General features: G+C 42.9%; 1 protein-coding gene across 4 annotated transcripts; it reads right to left on the bottom strand.

Moving 5' to 3' along the window:
- Nucleotides 1-813: 813 nt before the first annotated feature.
- MANSC1 (MANSC domain containing 1) lies at nt 814-17,214 on the bottom strand. Of its 4 annotated transcripts, none has more exons than XM_073329589.2 (5): nt 17,077-17,214; nt 16,303-16,477; nt 11,041-11,356; nt 9,905-10,045; nt 814-3,256 (listed from the first exon to the last, which is right to left on the bottom strand). In XM_073329589.2, exons 3-5 carry the CDS (start codon nt 11,261-11,263, stop codon nt 2,427-2,429), a joined length of 1,194 nt encoding a protein of 397 aa, XP_073185690.1. In that variant the 5' UTR covers nt 11,264-11,356; nt 16,303-16,477; nt 17,077-17,214; the 3' UTR covers nt 814-2,426. The 4 variants fall into 4 exon arrangements, with proteins under 4 accessions (XP_073185690.1, XP_073185684.1, XP_073185675.1 ...); XM_073329583.2 differs by having other exon boundaries at nt 16,303-16,453; XM_073329574.2 differs by having other exon boundaries at nt 16,303-16,342.
- Nucleotides 17,215-17,688: the final 474 nt, after the last annotated feature.

The following is a 17,688-nucleotide window of genomic DNA, read 5'->3' as shown; positions in this document are numbered from 1 at the left end:
GTGGCAGGACCTCCTGCCACCTCTAGAGGGTGAGAAGCCCCGGTGGGCCAGCCTATACTCCACCCTGGTCCCGAGGCTCGCCGGGGATATCAGCTGGTGGCTCCTTCATGGGACCATGAGCACGGGCATGTACTTGGTGCAGTTTACATGTCCCGGACACCTGCCCCTTCTGCAGCATGAGGGAGACTCTGGCGCACATTTACTTGGAGTGTGCCAGGTTGCAGCCCCTATATTGGCTCCTCACGAATATTCTTTGCATTTTTGGCTGCACTTTTCCCCTCACTTCTTTCTCTATGCACTCCCTGTCCGTGGCCCCACGAAGTCAAGGGACCTCCTGGTCAACCTCCTCCTGGCCCTCGCTAAAACGGCCATCTATAAAACCAGGGAGAGGAGGCTGACCGATGGAGACTCCTGTGACTGTGGGGCCTGTTTCCGATCCTCTGTCGGTTCATGTATCCAGGCAGAGTTCTTCTGGGCGGCATCCACTGGCTCCCTTGACGCCTTTGAGGAGCAGTGGGCCCTGTCCGGGGTTCTCTGCTCGGTGTCCCCCATCAGGCTCCCTTCTTCTGATCCTTTGACCGTGCTCCTGTCCCTGTTATTTCATTAGTTGTCCCCCGGAATCATTTGGTTTCCAGGTCCTGTGGATCTTCCCCTTAAGCTGGGGAGGGAGGGTCCCTCAGCAGTGGATGAGCTTCCGCCCGCCCACTTCCCGGAACCCAATAGGTACAATGAAGTTTATTTAGAGAAAGTTTTCAACTTCTTTGTTTTGCATAAATTAATCTGTGAACAATTAATTTTTCTTCATAACCCTGTTAGTTTGAGTTAAAATTAAAGATGGATGCTTTAAGAAATTTATTCTAAGAAAATTATTTTTGTACCCCTCCAGCTTAATCCCATGATAAAAACCTCACCTCAAGCACCAAATTTCTCACACCGCCTAAGAAACGATTGGATATAGGTTATTTTTTTAATTTAAAAATGAATTATTTCCCCTTATTTTTGATAATCCCATTTTTCTGTTGTTGATTGTACTGGCTGTCAAATGGATGCTCTAGGATCTAGGCTTTCATTTAAAAAAAAAAAGATTCTATACTTCATGATTGTGACAAGCTTTGAAAACAAGAACTGGATGCTACAAACCCTGTCATCCCACCCCACACACTGTTGCTTCCCACAGCTGTGCCCCCTGAATGTGGCTGTTCACTCCCACACTCTTGCTCATCCCTTGCCCGCATCACCAGAGGCAGGGAAGTCCATGTGTAGAGTGCATGTGGGTGTTAACAGCCATGTAGAGGAGGCATGAGAGTAGGGTTGCCACCTGACTAGGTTTTCCCAGGATCATCCCTGTTTTGAGGTCGCTGTCCTGGGAAATCTGCAAGGATGCTCTGTACACACTGCCAGCTGTCCAGTTTTATGGGCTCAGGATCATTTTGGATGTTCCAGGTTTTGTACCTCAGAGGTGGCAACTCTATGCAGGAGGTGAATGAAGATGCATGTGTGGAGGGAGGTATAAGAAGGGGCAACATGCTATTAGATACAGGGAGGTTGGGAGTGAGGGGACAGGGCTGTGCAGTGGGCCTGGAATGGAGTGTGAGCTCAGCACTGGGACAGCAGTGCTGCCTGGGTTCCCCAGTGCGCTGATACAGCTTAGAGCTTCTTCTACTAAACTCAGAAGATACACAGGCTTGCTGAGACATTTCTATTGATTGGAAGTGGCATCTCTGATTGCTAGACAGATTTGTGTGATGCAGACACAGCTGTCCTTTAAAGTCAGAGATTAGTATCCCTATGGAAGTGGCAGTGGCAGGACCCATGCCTTTAAGTGGTGGAATAGAAGACAAATGGTGTTAGGTGCCTTAACCTTTCATTTCCTTGATTTTATATCAGGTAGGTTTATGTGCATAGCACCCTTCACTCTTACACCATGAAATTTTGCATATGAATGATTTCTTTTTAAAGTGTCCCTCTATGGCATGAGGCAATGTATTAAATAGGACTGTCAGGCAAACAGTAGTGTTTACACACTGTTTAACAGATATTTTTGTGCCAAATAGTAACAGAATAGGGGGGTGGGCTGTACAGATGCACAAAATAAGTTTTGTTCACAACCTAATCAAGGTGTAGAATATTATGTTAGGATCTTGATCTTTTATTTTAAATCTAAAAACATCTCTGCTTAACGTAGACAGTGTTTGTTTATTTTATGATTTTGCAGTTAAATAAATGTTACTCCGCAATTCAGGGTGTACTTTTTTTGCAGGGGGTGGGGCGAAGACCATATCAACAGCTGCTTGCCCCTTTCCCATCTTCAGCTAAGAGAGAACACACCCTTCTCAAGGATTTCAGCACTGCAGTTCAGTTTCAGGCTACAGCTGCTAACAAAGACTGCACTTCTTACCAATGTATTGTTTCAATTTCCCCTCCCATCACACGTCAGTATACATTCCATTGATCAAGTAATCTAGCCTATTATAATGTCTTCTCTGAAGAGATTGAGACATCCTTCTGCCTATTAGCGCAATAACTAATAGCAAAGACACTATCCCAAAAAGTAAAGCTGCTATGAGACCACTTTTGTCACCAGATTGAGGGGCATGCTTGCTTTTTGGATCATCATCTAATAGGTAGGCTTCTGAATCAAGCTGCCTATTATCCTGGTGCATATTTTGAAAAGGAGCCAAGGAATCCTTACTAAGCAAAGCACCAACTGACAAAGAAAAGAGAGCGATGCTGCTAGTACTGTCTGCAGAGGTGGCTATTGGCTTGATCGTGGTGGCAGATGTTCTTAGCCTTGCAAATTCTGTAGCAGTTCTGGAATTTGAGACCAGGCGGTCAGGTGTGGTAAAAGCAGTGGTGGTAGGAATCTGAGTGCTAGAGGTTGCGGTTTTGGGTACCGCGCTACTGACAGTGGTAGGAAGCATGGGAGGCGGTGGTGGAGAGGAGGTGCTGAACTGAAAAGTATGAGCAGCCCTGGTAGGCATCAGCTCCGTTAGCTTTTGTTTTGGGAAATAATCTAAGGTCTCAGGATGTTTTTTCTCTTGGCCTTCAGGAACCTGTGTGTGAGATTCAGTCTTAACTAAATCTTCTTCTATATGGTCAATGAGTTCAGACATCTGAGAAGTAACCGATTTCTGCAAAGCAGCAGTATGATTCAGGTGACCTGCCTGACTGGGAAGGTCAAAGCGAGCTGCTTGTGAAGAAAGAGAGTTTCCATTCGTGTTGTAATTTGCAAGCTGTGAGTCCAGAATCTGTATACCTAAAAATAGAAAGAAAATATATAAATTAATTATTCAATCCACTTTAGCAATCAAATGCTTCCTCTGCCTACTGCTTCTTCTGAATCCAATAGAGAATCACAAAAGGGACCCACCCCGAAAAGAAACAACTAAACTGCCTGGGGTATCATGATTTTCTCCTATATTTTTTTTTTAAATCACTCAAGTGTTTGGCAATAGGCATATTAAAATTACAGTTGTCATAGCACAAATTGATACTCCATCTCCAAAGCCTAAAAATATCAGGCCGGATTCTTCACAGTCTTACACCTCATGTAAGCATTTACCTCTGTGTAAAGCAAGCATTTGATTTGGTAGTGTTCTGCACTCACATTGCACATGTTTAAATGCTTATACAGAGGTGCAAGGCTGTGAAGAATCAGGCCAATCATCTTCAAAACATTCTTAGTCTTTGCCAACCAGAGAAGCAGAAGTTACCAAGTCACACTTGTATTCGTCAATTTTGCATAGATCAATCTAAAGTACTTATAAGGTCCCTGTTGCTTCAGTATCTGGATGCCTCACAATCTTTTAATGTTATTATCCTCACAATGTAATTATCCTGTGGGGTAGGGAAGTATCATTATCTTCATTTTACACAGGCACAAAAAGGTTCAGTGACTTGCAAAAAGTCTCACAGGAAGTCTATGGAGGAGCATGAACTTCAGCCCAGCTCTCCTGAGACTCAGGCTAGTGTCCTAACTACTGGACCATCCAGAATTAATTTTCTTACAAACCCGCTTCACTCCACTTAGTTTCTCTGTGTACCTGCCTGCAATACTTTTATTTTTTTTTAATCCATGCAGATGAGACAGGCTTAGGGGTAACCTGGGGACATCCATCTACACAGAGGATAGATAATTCAGTCCTTGATCTCTCTGGGAAGAAGGAGGAACACTGCATTGTTACAACTGTATTGCATCAGGGATTGAATGGAGCCTCTACAGTTTACAAGCACCTCTCTGATTGAAGTATCTGCCTGACTCAGGGTTCAACAGTGTACCTGGAACAAATTAAAATGCTGATGTGTTACATTGGCACTGAACGAATTTAAATATCTTAATATCTTGCAGGCATAGCTTGAAGGATGCAGGATATGCCTATTGAAAACAAAAGTTGTACATGCATATACATATGGAATTTGTGACCACACTAGTGGAAGACCCATGTTCCCACATCACATCCTGAAATCTGCTCATTGCAAATGCATTCCACTTGCTCTGACTGGGTTTATCAATCCTGTCTATCAAATAGAGGGATTGTCACATGGATTCCCAGCCCTACCACCACGCAGTGAGCAGAGCAAGGAGATATTCCAACTTAGCAGCCAGGTAGGAGAGTTCCACCCATCCAACCCTATACCTGTAGAAAGTAAGGAAAGCCACCCTAATACCCAGTAACTAGGCGACAGAAGAACCCTCTCCATCCCAGAAGCTAAGAAGAACAGAAAGAATGGATCTCAGAAGTGTGACACATAGGGATTTCTACCATGGCAAACAATTGCTATTACGAGTGTAACAAATCCCCACATTCTCCAAAACATCCTGCCAACTTCCTACACAACAAACTGACTTGTTGAACAGTCTGGGTCTCCACTCTTTTACTAAGAGAAAGGTACCCCCATGAGAGCCATCATGACGGGAAGTGGATGAAGAGTTGTTAGAAATGAGGAGAGGCAGGGTCCATCATAAGTAGTTGACTCAAATGTTCACCTTTCCTCTGAAGTTAAATTGAATCGGTTTCTAAGCAGCACAGTGCATAGCAGCTATGTTAAAACTATTAACTGGAGTCTGGTAGCAAAATATGCACAGTTTGGCATGATAAAAGCTGCATACAAACTCACATTATTGACAAAGATTCCATTATGTTAAGATACTGTATATAGATCCTATGCAAAAAAACCCCCTAACACTTTGGGTGAGTAATAGTTCTTGGGAAGACTAACTAACTGGCACACCTCCTTTGTTCACATCATCCAACAGCCAGTTGAATTTACCACTGGGTGTGGTGCTTCACCCTTATTCATTGTATTACCTCTAAGTACTGGAGGGTTGATCAGACATGAAATTCCTAAGCAAACAAGAAACCACACACCCCCAACACTTAGATAACCTAGAATTAATGGTGAAAGAATCTGACTCTTCCTTCAATTGAAAAATCTCTAAGAAATGGATTTTCTCTCTGAGAAAAGTTAAGTGATAAGACAACCATGTTAAGGTTCCACTTTACAAGATCACCATAACATTAAAGTATGTAAATATTTGGGTGACCTTCACTGTATACCTTTAAATTTTCCCCTGCCACCTGACAGCAGCCAGAAACTAAGATAAACAAGTTGACTCACAGGCTCACCTCATCAGTGATTGCCCTAGTATCCCTAATGTAAAACTATATGAAGGGTGTACACACTTGCTTCCCTCAGAATTTCCCCCAATATATCTAGATTTTGACCAGCAACATCTCTGCTCTTAAGAGCAAAATTGTGCAATACACACAAAATAAGTACCAAACTGAGATCACCTGACGCGTAAGTCAGGATTTGACCTCAGGCGAGTGCACTAACCCTGTGTATTCATAGATATTTAGGTCAGAAGGGACCGTTATGATCATCTAGTCTGACCTCCTGCACAACGCAGGCCACAGAATTTCACCCTTCCTTAGCAACAGGTCTTTGCAAGAGAACAGACAGGAAGAAGACGAGAAACTGAATATATGGAGAATTTAGAAGGAGAGTACACTGCTAAGTAGCTTACATTCAGATTTTGCCTGCCTTAAAATTGATATAATTAGATACATATAGGACTTTTGAAAAAAGAAGTGGCGGATTTAAAATATACAATTCATGGTCTCTTCTGTCTCAACTGGAAGCCCCTTTATGCAGAGTGCTGTGCTAACTTCCATTATATTGGGTCACAAGGAAGGAAAAAAACCTTCACAGTTAATTCAATTAATTGAAATGGAAAGACCACCTACCCCAGCTGCTGTGGTACAAGTTGGGAAATATATTTTAGGTTTCTAGAGGGGACATTAAGCAGCATAGAGCAAAAAAACAGTTATGTTATGAACTGGAATGCAATAACTTTTTAAAGAAAATTCCATTTAAAACCATAATCAGAACGAGAAAATCCTTGTTATATACCAGTTTTTTACCACATGGCCTTTTCACAATCTATCCAACAGACACCAAAAAACTCCCAGAGTCTACCAAGAACAAGTTATTGATTTTTCTGCAAGCTTTACTCAGTAGTCAGAAAGGGATTTCTACATAAATTGATATTTTATTATTTAACGTGCACCACAAACTCAAAAGTCAAAATCTAGATGGTCAAAATCCAACAGTTTCCTCAGTTCCAAGTGCGTTACCTCTGAGACAAGGAATTTGCCCAACAATACAGCAGATGTGGTCAGCTAAACCACCATTCTCTTCTCATTCCAAACAAAGGAGTGTGGGACTGAACCCCACTTGTAGAACCCATGCTTTTAGACAAGCTCCCAAAGTAGAACAATGATGCAGTGTTCATGTAAATTGGGTTGTGCAACCTGCAGGTTACCAAGTTCACTCCCTCAAATAACCGTCAGAAAACTGCAGTGTGTGTGGAATTTATGCTGTGGGAAACAGCTTGGTTGGCTGACAAAGAATGATCTCATCACCCTACTTGAGTCTCCCCACCTTCTTCCACAAAGCCAACAGATGTACCTGAACACTCTTGGATGTACTATCAAGAAGCAGACAGTTATTGCAGCCGGAGTCTGACTAATCACACCCTATATTTTGGGAGTTAAAAAACAAAAGTCAGCCTTATTTCCTCATTTTCATTTTAGATTGTAAGCTCCCAACTGCAGGGGCCTTGTCTTCTTAAGAAATTGTCACGTGCTAGGGACACTAGTGGCATTATAATAGAATAAATAATCTTGCTATTGAAGGAAGACAGATAAAGCAGTGCACAAGCCACTATTTAAAAAAATATAAAAGAAGAGTATTCTACAGGACCATTCTCAAATAGTCCATCTGCTAAACTACCTTAGAGGTCATCTCCTTGATGGAACTCTCATTTGGAATATAGACAACATGTTCCATACAGGTTTCAGAGTAACAGCCGTGTTAGTCTGTATTCGCAAAAAGAAAAGGAGTACTTGTGGCACCTTAGAGACTAACCAATTTATTTGAGCATGAGCTTTCGTGAGCTACAGCTCACTTCATCGGATGCATACCGTGGAAACTGCAGCAGACTTTATATACACACAGAGAATATGAAACAATACCTCCTCCCACCCCACTGTCCTGCTGGTAATAGCTTATCTAAAGTGATCATCAGGTTGGGCCATTTCCAGCACAAATCCAGGTTTTCTCACCCTCCACCCCCCCCCACAAATTCACTCTCCTGCTGGTGATAGCCCATCCAAAGTGACAACTCTTTACACAATGTGCATGATAATCAAGTTGGGCCATTTCCTGCACAAATCCAGGTTCTCTCACCCCCTCACCCCCCTCCCAAAAACCACACACACAAACTCACTATCCTGCTGGATACATACAGATCCATACAGATAATCAATCGTGATATTGGTGGATACCTACTGAGAATACCCATAGAATCCCATCAATATATCACGATTGATTATCTGTATGGAACATGTTGTCTATGTTCCAAATGAGAGTGTGAGAGGCAGAGCAGAAACCCCAAGCAGTTTTTCAGGAATAGCTTTTGTGGCTGGAAACAGAAGACAAAGACATCTCCTGAATCACAAATGGGTTCTGTGGTGGCTGAGCTGGAAAAATCAAGTTTGCACTGAATAAAGCTGCTCCAATATTTGAGTATTTTTCTTTATCACTAATAAGTGTAACCTTGTGCACATTTCTATCTGAAAAAACAAACTTAAAAGGTTTGTCACAAGAAGTGGGCTAGGCTTCTTGGTAACTACCTTTGAAAAGCTTATCAGCAATGTAGGCTTAAGGTAAATGAGCTCACAGACGTCATTTTCATAAATCAATGTGACCAGGAGCCAGAAAAACAGCACAATTGAAAACAAATGGGTATAACTCAGCAATTGCACTTTGGCAAATCAAGAGCCCAGCACAGTCACATGTTCCCTTCCCTCTTTCATTCCTCTACATACTCCTGGGGGAGAAAAGAGTGGGAGAAGAGTGATAAAAGTTAGATAATAAATTAATTACTTGGACTCTTCTGCTTTTGCACCCTAGGAGTTTAAGCCATTTGTTCCTTCCCCTGCCCTGGTTTCCTGGTGTTGTCACAGCAAATGCACCCGAACAGTTTCTGAAAAAGTTATGCGGATGACCCTGACAGACAGCATGCTTTCCCTCACCAGCCAATTCCTTCCCAGGAGAAAGTTACCTCTTCAGTAAACTCAGCCTTTGGAGCTATCTGAGAGAGAGGAAAAACTCCAGTATATTTAAAAAACTTGTGTTCTCTGCAAAATGAGCCATACTGAAACCACCATATAAACTCCCTTGCGAGAGGACAGTCTAATTGTCAATTTGTTATTTGAAGAGTTCAGTCAGATAAGGTACCAGTGTAGAAGTACATTTTGAGAGACAAGGTGTGTGAGGTATCTTTTAGTGGACCAAATACTGTCAGTGAAAGAACCAAGCTTTCAAGCTACTCAGAGCTCGTCTTCATTACCTCACCCATCTTGTCTCTCCAATATGCTGGAACTGCCATGGCTATCACTACACTGCAAAGTATATTTTGGTCAGCTTGCTACATCTTAATAGCGGACCTTAGTACAGCTAATGTATTAGCACCAAAAAGTGAACAGCACATTAGACACGACAAGAAATTCCTGAGTTCTAAGTCTTCTCTAAACCTTGCTACTGACATGCAGTTTGGCCTTGGGTAATAAGTCCCTTTGCATCTCTGCTTCAGTTTCTCTACCTGAAAAAAGAGGAATATTACTACTTTTGTTTACTTACTAACCTTGCAGAGATGTAATGAAGATTAATATTTGTAGAGTGCTTTCTATAACTAAGTATTTATATGCCCCTCAGCCACCAAAATATGATCCCTTCAAATATGTAAAATGCTACAAGGGTGCTAAATTTCTACTGCTTCTGTAATATTTAATATACCCACAAGGAATTTCTCCCAAACATACAGAATGTGTCAAAACGGAAGAATCTTTTTAAGCACACACAAACTGTATTATTTAGGAATAAATCCCTGCCTTAAAGAGCTTACAGTCTAAACAGAAAGCATAGATATGAAAGATTGGAGAGGAGATATATTTTCCTGACATATGAATATTAACTATGTCTCACATTGTCATGGTATGATAGGGTGGGCTTGTTTCGTTTTTTTTAAAGAAAGAAAGAATATAAAAGATTTTGAAGTCTAATAAAGGGGGGGCAATCAGGATGCATCATGGGAGATGCAGTCCACATGAGAAGCCAGGTCCATAAAGAAGAAAGGGGGTATAAGGCACCGTATAACTCCCATGAAGTACTATGGTAGCATTTCCAAAACGAAATTTTCAGTTTTCAGCTGATTGTTTCAGTTTTAATTTTTGCTGATAAATCAAAACATTTATGACCAACTCTAATGCAAACACACATCAGTAAGGCACATGAGTATAAACAAAGTCAATGATCAGTTGATTTTAGTATTGTTTACCTCTATTTATCCTGTAGCTCATGAGTCCTTTTAATGGTTTCATTGGACAAGCTTCCTTACTAGGGCAGTAAAACAGGTAGCAGTTTGGATGCTGGCTTATCCTTCGAGCATCAAAAATCATCAAATTACATTGCCTGTCTCCTAAAAAAGGATAATATATTATATACTTTAGCAGCAAGAAGTGTTGTATCTGCCTCTTTTATGGCAATAAGCTCTGCTTAGCTTGACTAAAATCCTCCAGATCAGTATGAAGGGAAAAGAATGAATATATCACATTCTGCAGGAAATATAGTTATGGGGATTAATATATATAACTAGATACCTACAAGCCAAAAGCTTATGTGCAAGATGTTGCCCATCCTTCTACGTGCCAATGAGTTCTAACAGAAATAGTAGGATAAGCCTCCCCTCACCCACCTGCTGGGATTCCTACCAAGGTGCTGTTGCCCTCAGATCAGATCTGGGGACACCATTTTTCATATGAGCCTTTGGCTCAAAGGCATCTGATAAATTTGAAAAACCCCTAATTTCTTTGAATGACTGAGAGAAGATTTCACCATTCCCACAGCCTCCTGACTCTTTCTACTGTTTGATTCACTGTTAACACTGTGAAGCTGCTATCTGCAGCTATAGTTCATTTTGCTTCTAATGGCTTGATGGAAAGCAAAGATCCCAGAAGAGTTTAAGCATTTTATTTTTGGCTACTCATATGTAACATAAAACAATCCATTGTTTCTTTTTATTCTGTCTACTGGACTCACAAAGTTATGGCTTCTACATCTTGGAGTGGATGGTGTGGGCGAGGGGGAAGGGCTTAAAACCATTGTGCATGCCAAACGTTCAAGATACATGCAATAATTGCTCAGACTAATACATATTGCTAGGACTTAATCACTAAAATCTCATTTCATTGGCTAATAGGTTTAGCAAAACAGACCAATATTCACAATATCTCGTTAGTCTTGGTGTGAAAGGAGAGAGATATTCACATTTAGTGCTGAAAGAAGAAAGGAAATGCAGAATGTCCTGGTTCTTCCCCTTTGAGGGCTGACACCAGCTCATCCTATCCCAGCCCATTACAAGCATGTCATAAGCAATGATAGAGAAGAACAGAGATCAAGGGAGTATAAGGTTACCCGATATTTTTTTTTCTAAGCAGCAAACATTAATACAAGCTTCCCGAGTTGGTGTATATATTGGCTCAGTCCCTCTGATGCCTTTTGAGAGAGATCGCATCATATCAATGACAACATTTTCCATCTTCTCTAGAGAGCAATCTTGACTTAGGGATGGCCCAGGTATCATGTAACACATGATTAGAAATGTGCAAGTAGACCACCAAGTTATGCTGATGGCCATTTTTACTTAGGCGCCTTCTTCTTCAGTCAGGAACAGCGATGAACTTCTTGGTGTTTAACTTCAAGATAATCTCATTTCAAGAAGAATGCATATCTGTAAGGAAAAATAAAGAATGGCTTCCTTTAGTCAAAATGAAGTTTTCAACAACTTTTAAGAGCCTTTTGTACAAGTAGCAAATGTTGGTCTTTTTTTTTAAAAGTTTATATTACATATTTGATGCAAAGTTACTTACTTCCTGTCATAAATATAAAGGGAAGGGTAACAAACTTTATGTATACAGTAATATAAAATCCCTCTTGGAGAATCCCCTTACCTGTAAGGAGTTAATCAGTTCAATTAACCTAGTTAGCACCTGACCAGAAGGACCAATGGGGAAAGAAAATACTTTCAAATCTGTGGGCGAAGGCTTTGTTTTTGTGCTCCGTGTGTGTTCTCTCCGAGACAAAGAGAGAGACCAAGCAAGTAACCCAGCTCCTACTGAAATGATACATCTAATATTAGAGAAATAGTAAGTAATAGCAAGGAATGCGTTAGATTATCTTTTGTTTTAGCTTGTGAGTTTTCCCTGTGATAAGAGGGAGGTTTATCCCTGTTTTTTTGTAACTTTGAAGTTTTGCCTAGGGGGGAATCCTCAGTGTTTTAAGTCTTATTACCCTGTAAAATTACCTTCCATCCTGATTTTACAGAGGTGCTTTTTTTACTTTTTTTTAGGAATCTGACTGATTTTCAGTGTCCTAAAAAAACAGAGGTCTGGTCTGTGCTCACCTTGTTTACCTATCTGGTTGGTAGATTATTCTCAAGCCTCCCCAGGAAAGGGGGTGAAGTGGCTTGGGGGAATATTTTGGGGAAACAGGAACTCCAAGTGGTCCTTTTCCTGAATCTTTGTCTAACTCACTTGGTGGTGGCAGCAGTACTCATCCAAGGACAAGGAAGGATTTGTGCCTTGGGGAAGTTTTTAACCTAAGCTTAATAAGCTTAGGGGGTCTTTCATGCGGGTCCCCACATCTGTACCCCAAAAGTCACAGTGGGGAGGGAACCCTGACACTTCCCAACATACTTGGCATTTAAGATATTTTAGAATTTCCCAATTAAAAACATTGCTACACTTTTCAAATGAAAAAGGGTGGTGAATACAGCACACAAGAATCTCTCTGAGGTATTTATATGGCCCCATCATAATATCTGAGTGGCTCTTAATCTTTAATGTATTTTCATTACATACCTATAAGGTAGGAAACTGCTATTATCCCCATTTTACAGAGGGGGAACGGCACAGAAGGCATAAGGGACTTGTCCACAGTCACACAGGAAGTCTACATCAGCCCTGGGGACACATATTGGAATCCTCTTCCCTACTTTTTCAACCAAGATGCCCAAGGACATAAAAAGAGTGACAAAGGGGATCAGTGCAAACACTGGAAACAGGTGATTTGGGGGATTGCTATTGAGACAGACAGCCCCCCTTACATAACCAAGCTCCTGCTCAGATATGCTAGAGGGTCAATAGAGTAAAAATAGTTACATAGATTCCAAGGCCAGAAGGGACCACTGTGATCATCTAGTCTGACCTCCTGTATAACACAAGCCATAGAACTTCCCTACAATAATTCATAGAGGGTATTTTTTCAAAAAACATCCAGTGTTGATTTTAAAATGGTCAGTGATGGAGAATCCACCATGACTCTTGGTAAGTTGTTCCAAAGATTAATTACTCTCACTGTTAAAAATGTATGCATTGTTTCCATTCTGAATTTCTCTAGGTTCAACTTCCAGCCATTGAATTGTGTTATACTTTTCTCTTCTAGATTAAAGAGCCCATTATTAAATATTTGTTTCCCACGTAGGTCCTTACAGACTGTAATCAAGTCACGCCTTCACTTTTTCTTTGTTAAGGTAAATAGAATGAGCTCAGCGTGTCTATCATTAAGAGGCAGATTTTCTAATCCTTTAATCATTTTCTTGGCTCTTCTCTGAAGCCTCTCCAATTTATCAAGATCTTCTTGAATTGTGGACACCAGAACTGGACACAGTATTCTAGCAGTAGTTGTGCCAGCATCAAATATAGAGGGAAAACAACCTCCCTAGTGTTACTCAAGATTCCCCTGTTTATGTATTCAAGGATTGCATTAGACCTTTTGGCCACAGCATCATACAGGGAGCTCATATTCAGCTGAATATCCACCATAACTCCACTGGCAGTTTTGTCAAGCAAAATAGTGGTTTCAGTAACTTTTTTAATGGATAGGCATCCACATCACAAAAAGCACCATCGAATCTAGCAGTGCCGGTGGTACTCTCAGTAGTCTGGCTAAGATTTGAATAGCTGATGGAGACTAAATGACCTCCAGGTCCCAAGGGCAGGGACAACACAGAAGAAGCTTGCAACATTACTGCCTGTGCTCTATCTGTCTAGTAATTAGAAGGATACAGATCTCAGGATACTTAAGTCTTATACCTTAAGACTGGAGGATAGGTAATGTGATGCCAATTTTTTAAAAAGGCTCCAGAGGTGATCTGGCAATTACAGGCCTGTAAGCCTAACGTCAGTACTGGGCAAACTGGCTGAAACTGCAGTAAAGAACAGAATTGTCAGACACATAGATGAACGTGCTTTGTTGGGGGAAGAGTCAACATGGTTTTGTAAAGGGACGTCATGCCTCACCAATCTACTAGAATTCTTTGAGGGGGCTCAATAAACATGTGGACAAGGGTGAGCCAGTGGATATAGTGTCTTAGATTTTCAGAAACCCTTTGAAAAGATCAGAGCCATCCTGTCCATAGGACGGACAGGGGAACCGTCCTGGGCCCTGAGCTTTGGGGTGCATGGGAGGGCAGGGCAGCCCAGGGGCCTTGTGGGGGGCCTGGCGCCAGCAGCAGGGTTGGGCCCAGGCCCCACACTCACTGGCCCAGGCATTTATTTCTTTTTCTTGCCTGCAGCCCCCTGGGCTTGGGCTCAGTCTGTGCAGCAGGAGCGAGTAACCTGGCCCCAGCCCACTCTGCTGGCTCCCAGCATCGCCTGCCACAGCATGGTCCTAGTGTCCCCCAACCACTAGGGCCAGGGCAGGCTGAACCTGACCCTGCCCTTCTGCCTCGGACGGACCCTTCCCTTTTCTGGTAGTACCCTCCACCAGCACAGGCATCCCCTCGCCCCTAGCACAGGTGAGTGCCAGTCACTAGTCTCCAACATCCCTCACCCATCGCCCAGCCCTGGTGTCCTGCCAGTGCCCCACACCTCCCCCTTGCACTGCCCTTTCTCCCCTCTCCCAGTGCTGGGTGGGGTCCTCCAATGCCACTCCAGGCCAGGGCCAGCCCTTATCACCCCCCGCCTCAGGGTCCTCCTTGCCTTTCAGCTCTCCAGCCTTGGGGTCCCCCTCCCTGCAGTACCACCCACCAGGAACTGGGATCCTCCATCCATCTGCTTTTCCGCCTCCCCTCCCCCTCCCAGCCCCCAGAGAAATCAGATCTTAGAGCCCCTCCTCCATGCTGGAGGGTCCTGGGGTCCCCCAGCACAGCGCACATATAGGCTGTCCAAGAGCCACGCAGTTCCCGAGACATGGACTCTCAGTGTTGCAAATGTGTAATTACATTTTAAAAAATCCACCGAGGGTAGTGAGACCATATGCACCTGGGAAGTAAGTTTGCTGCAAGGAAGTCCAGGAAGGTGGATTTCAGAATGTAAGCGGTGTGACACTGATCGTGATCGGTGAGGGTTTTTTTAAATTATATGAACTTTATTGTAAAAAAACTACAATATAACATTATAATTATGAAGCTGGGCGCTATCAATATTTAACCTGTGGCCAGCAGCTGCCCTTGAAGTTCACTGTAACCAGATTTCACCTGTATAAAAAATGTTAAGGGTGGCCACAAACAGGCTAATTTGCTCCAGGCTCCGCACCCAGCTAGGGACAGCCCTGGACAAGGTCCCTCACCAAAAGTTCTTAAGCAAAGTAAGCTGTTATGGGATAAGAGGGAAGGTCCTCTCATGGATAAGTAACTGGTTAAAAGATAGAAAACAAAGGGTAGGAATAAATGGTCATTTTCAGAATGGAGAGAGGTAAAAAGTGGGGTTCTCCAGGGGTCTGTACTGGGACCAGTCCTATTCAACATATGCATAAATGATCTGGAAAAAGGGATAAACAGTGAAGTTTCAAAAACTGCAGATGATACAAAACTGCTCAAGATAGTTAAGTCCAAAGTAGGCTGCAAAGAGTTACACAGGGAACTCACAAAAGCGGGTGACTGTGCAACAAAATGGCAGATGAACATAAATGTTGCTAAATGCAAAGTAATGTATACTGGAAAATATAATCCTAACTATACATATAAAATGATGGTGTCTACATTAGCTGTTCCCACTCAAGAAAGTGATCTTGGAGTCATTGTGGATAGTTCTTTGAAAACATCCACTCAGTGTGCAGTCAAAAAAGCAAACAATGTTGGGAATCATTAAGAAAGAGATAGGTAATAAAACAGAAAATATCATATCGCCTCTATATACATCCATGGTATGCCCACAGCTTGAATACTGCGTGAAGATGTGGTCACCCCATCTCAAAAAAGATATATTGGAATTGAAAAAGGTTCAGAAAAGGGCAACAAAAATGATTAGCGGTATGGAAGCGCTTCCATATGAGGAGAGATTAACAAGATTGGGACTTTTCATCTTGGAAAAGAGACGACTAAGGGGGAATATGATAGAGGTCTATAAAATCATTACTGGTGTGGAGAAAGTAAATAAGGAAGTGTTATTTACTCCTTCTCATAACACAAGAACTAGGGGTCACCAAATGAAATCAATAGGCAGCAGGTTTAAAACAAACAAAAGGAAGTATTTCTTCACACAACGCACAGTCAACCTGTGGAACTGTTTGCTGGAGGATGTTGTGAAGGCCAAGACTATAACAGGGCTCAAAAAAGAACTAGATAAGTTCATGGAGGATAGGTCCATCAATGGCTATCAGCTAGGATGGGGAATGGGGAGCTCTGTTACCAGAATTTGGGAATGGACGACTGGGGATGGATCACTTGAAGATTACCTGTTCTGTTCATTCCCTCTGAAGCACTTTCCATTGGCCACTGTTGGAAGACAGGATACTGGGTTAGATGGATCTTTGGTCTGACCCAGTATGGCCGTTCTTGTGTTCTTTCATGAACACAAACTTAAAGAGTTTAAATTATTCTGAAGTCCTGCAAAGATATGGGAAGTAGCCTCTGTATACAAACAAACAACAGTGAGTTCCTCCTGCCCTACCTCAGTCCTCCCACCCCTAAAAAAGGAGCAAGATTATTTTTGATGTCCCTAGTTTAAGGAAACACTCATTGCCCTTTAAAGCAAACTGGGCAACTTGTTGAAAACTACATAACTAAACAGAAGGCGGAGCAGCGCTGCTTACAGGGCCATCTGCCAGGAAAAACAGGTTCCCCATCCCGCATATGTGGGTGGGGCAGAGGGGCACAATAATCCCTGGGGCGGTCACAAGAAGCTGCGTTTGCTGTTATGGTTTCAGGGAGCCCGAGTCCTGAATCAAAGCCGGGGGGCAGGGAAGGAGCTTACACATGCACTCAGAAAGGAGAGGAAACGGCTGCTGGGACAGGAAAGGAAGGGGGAGAGGATTAAGGCACCAATTAACAAGACCCCTCTTCTAAATGACTTGCAACGTGTTTTCCCTTTCGCAGCTCGCGGTCAGGCTCCCCAGTGTACGGAGCCTGGCCAACAGGACCTGGCTGCCCCCCGGATCTCTGGCTCCTGCCCCCAAGGAGTAGCCGCTGCTGAGAGCCCCCCTCGCGCGGCTCTCTCCAGACAGCCTTACCGGCAAGAGACGTCCCGCGCAGGGGGCAGCGCTGCCCAGGGAGGCTGCCGCAGCCGCAGCCGCAGCCGCAGGAAGGAGCTTTGCTTTCAGGCGCCTCCGGGTCCGGGAGGGAGGAGGCAGAGCTGCTGCGGGCAGGGGAGGGCTGAGCTGTGTGACTTTGAGGTCTGTGTGATCCCGGACGCTTGAAAGCAAACTCATGCGCTGCTCGACTCCAGTGTCCAGTCTTCTTGATCCCAATGGGGCTACTCCTCAGTCCCCTGCTCGCAAATCCTGAATGAGGCTCCAAATGATTGGCATAAGAATGAGATTTGTTTATTTTTTAAACAGCAACCGTTTCTGGGGTCTTTTTATTTGCCTCCTGGTTTTGAGCCTTCAGGGTTCACATCTTCCAGCTTTTCTCTGCAACCATGGGAGTTAAAAACTTACTCTCTCCCCCCACCCTTGAAAGCTGACAATCTTACCTAATAACATGACTCCAGGCAGAGGTGCTGGAACAATTTGTATAGTGGGGGGACTGATGAGAGCCATTGAACCAAATGGTAAACCCTGTATGTGATGGAAACCACTTTAAGTCAGGGGATGCAGCAGCACCCATAGTTCCAGCACCTATAA

This window comes from Lepidochelys kempii, chromosome 1 (genome assembly GCF_965140285.1).
Source record: "Lepidochelys kempii isolate rLepKem1 chromosome 1, rLepKem1.hap1, whole genome shotgun sequence".
In the NCBI taxonomy this organism is placed as follows: Eukaryota; Metazoa; Chordata; order Testudines; family Cheloniidae; genus Lepidochelys; species Lepidochelys kempii.
The sequence above is the reverse complement of the archived record's forward strand: the minus strand, read 5'-3'. Positions and strand labels throughout refer to the sequence as shown.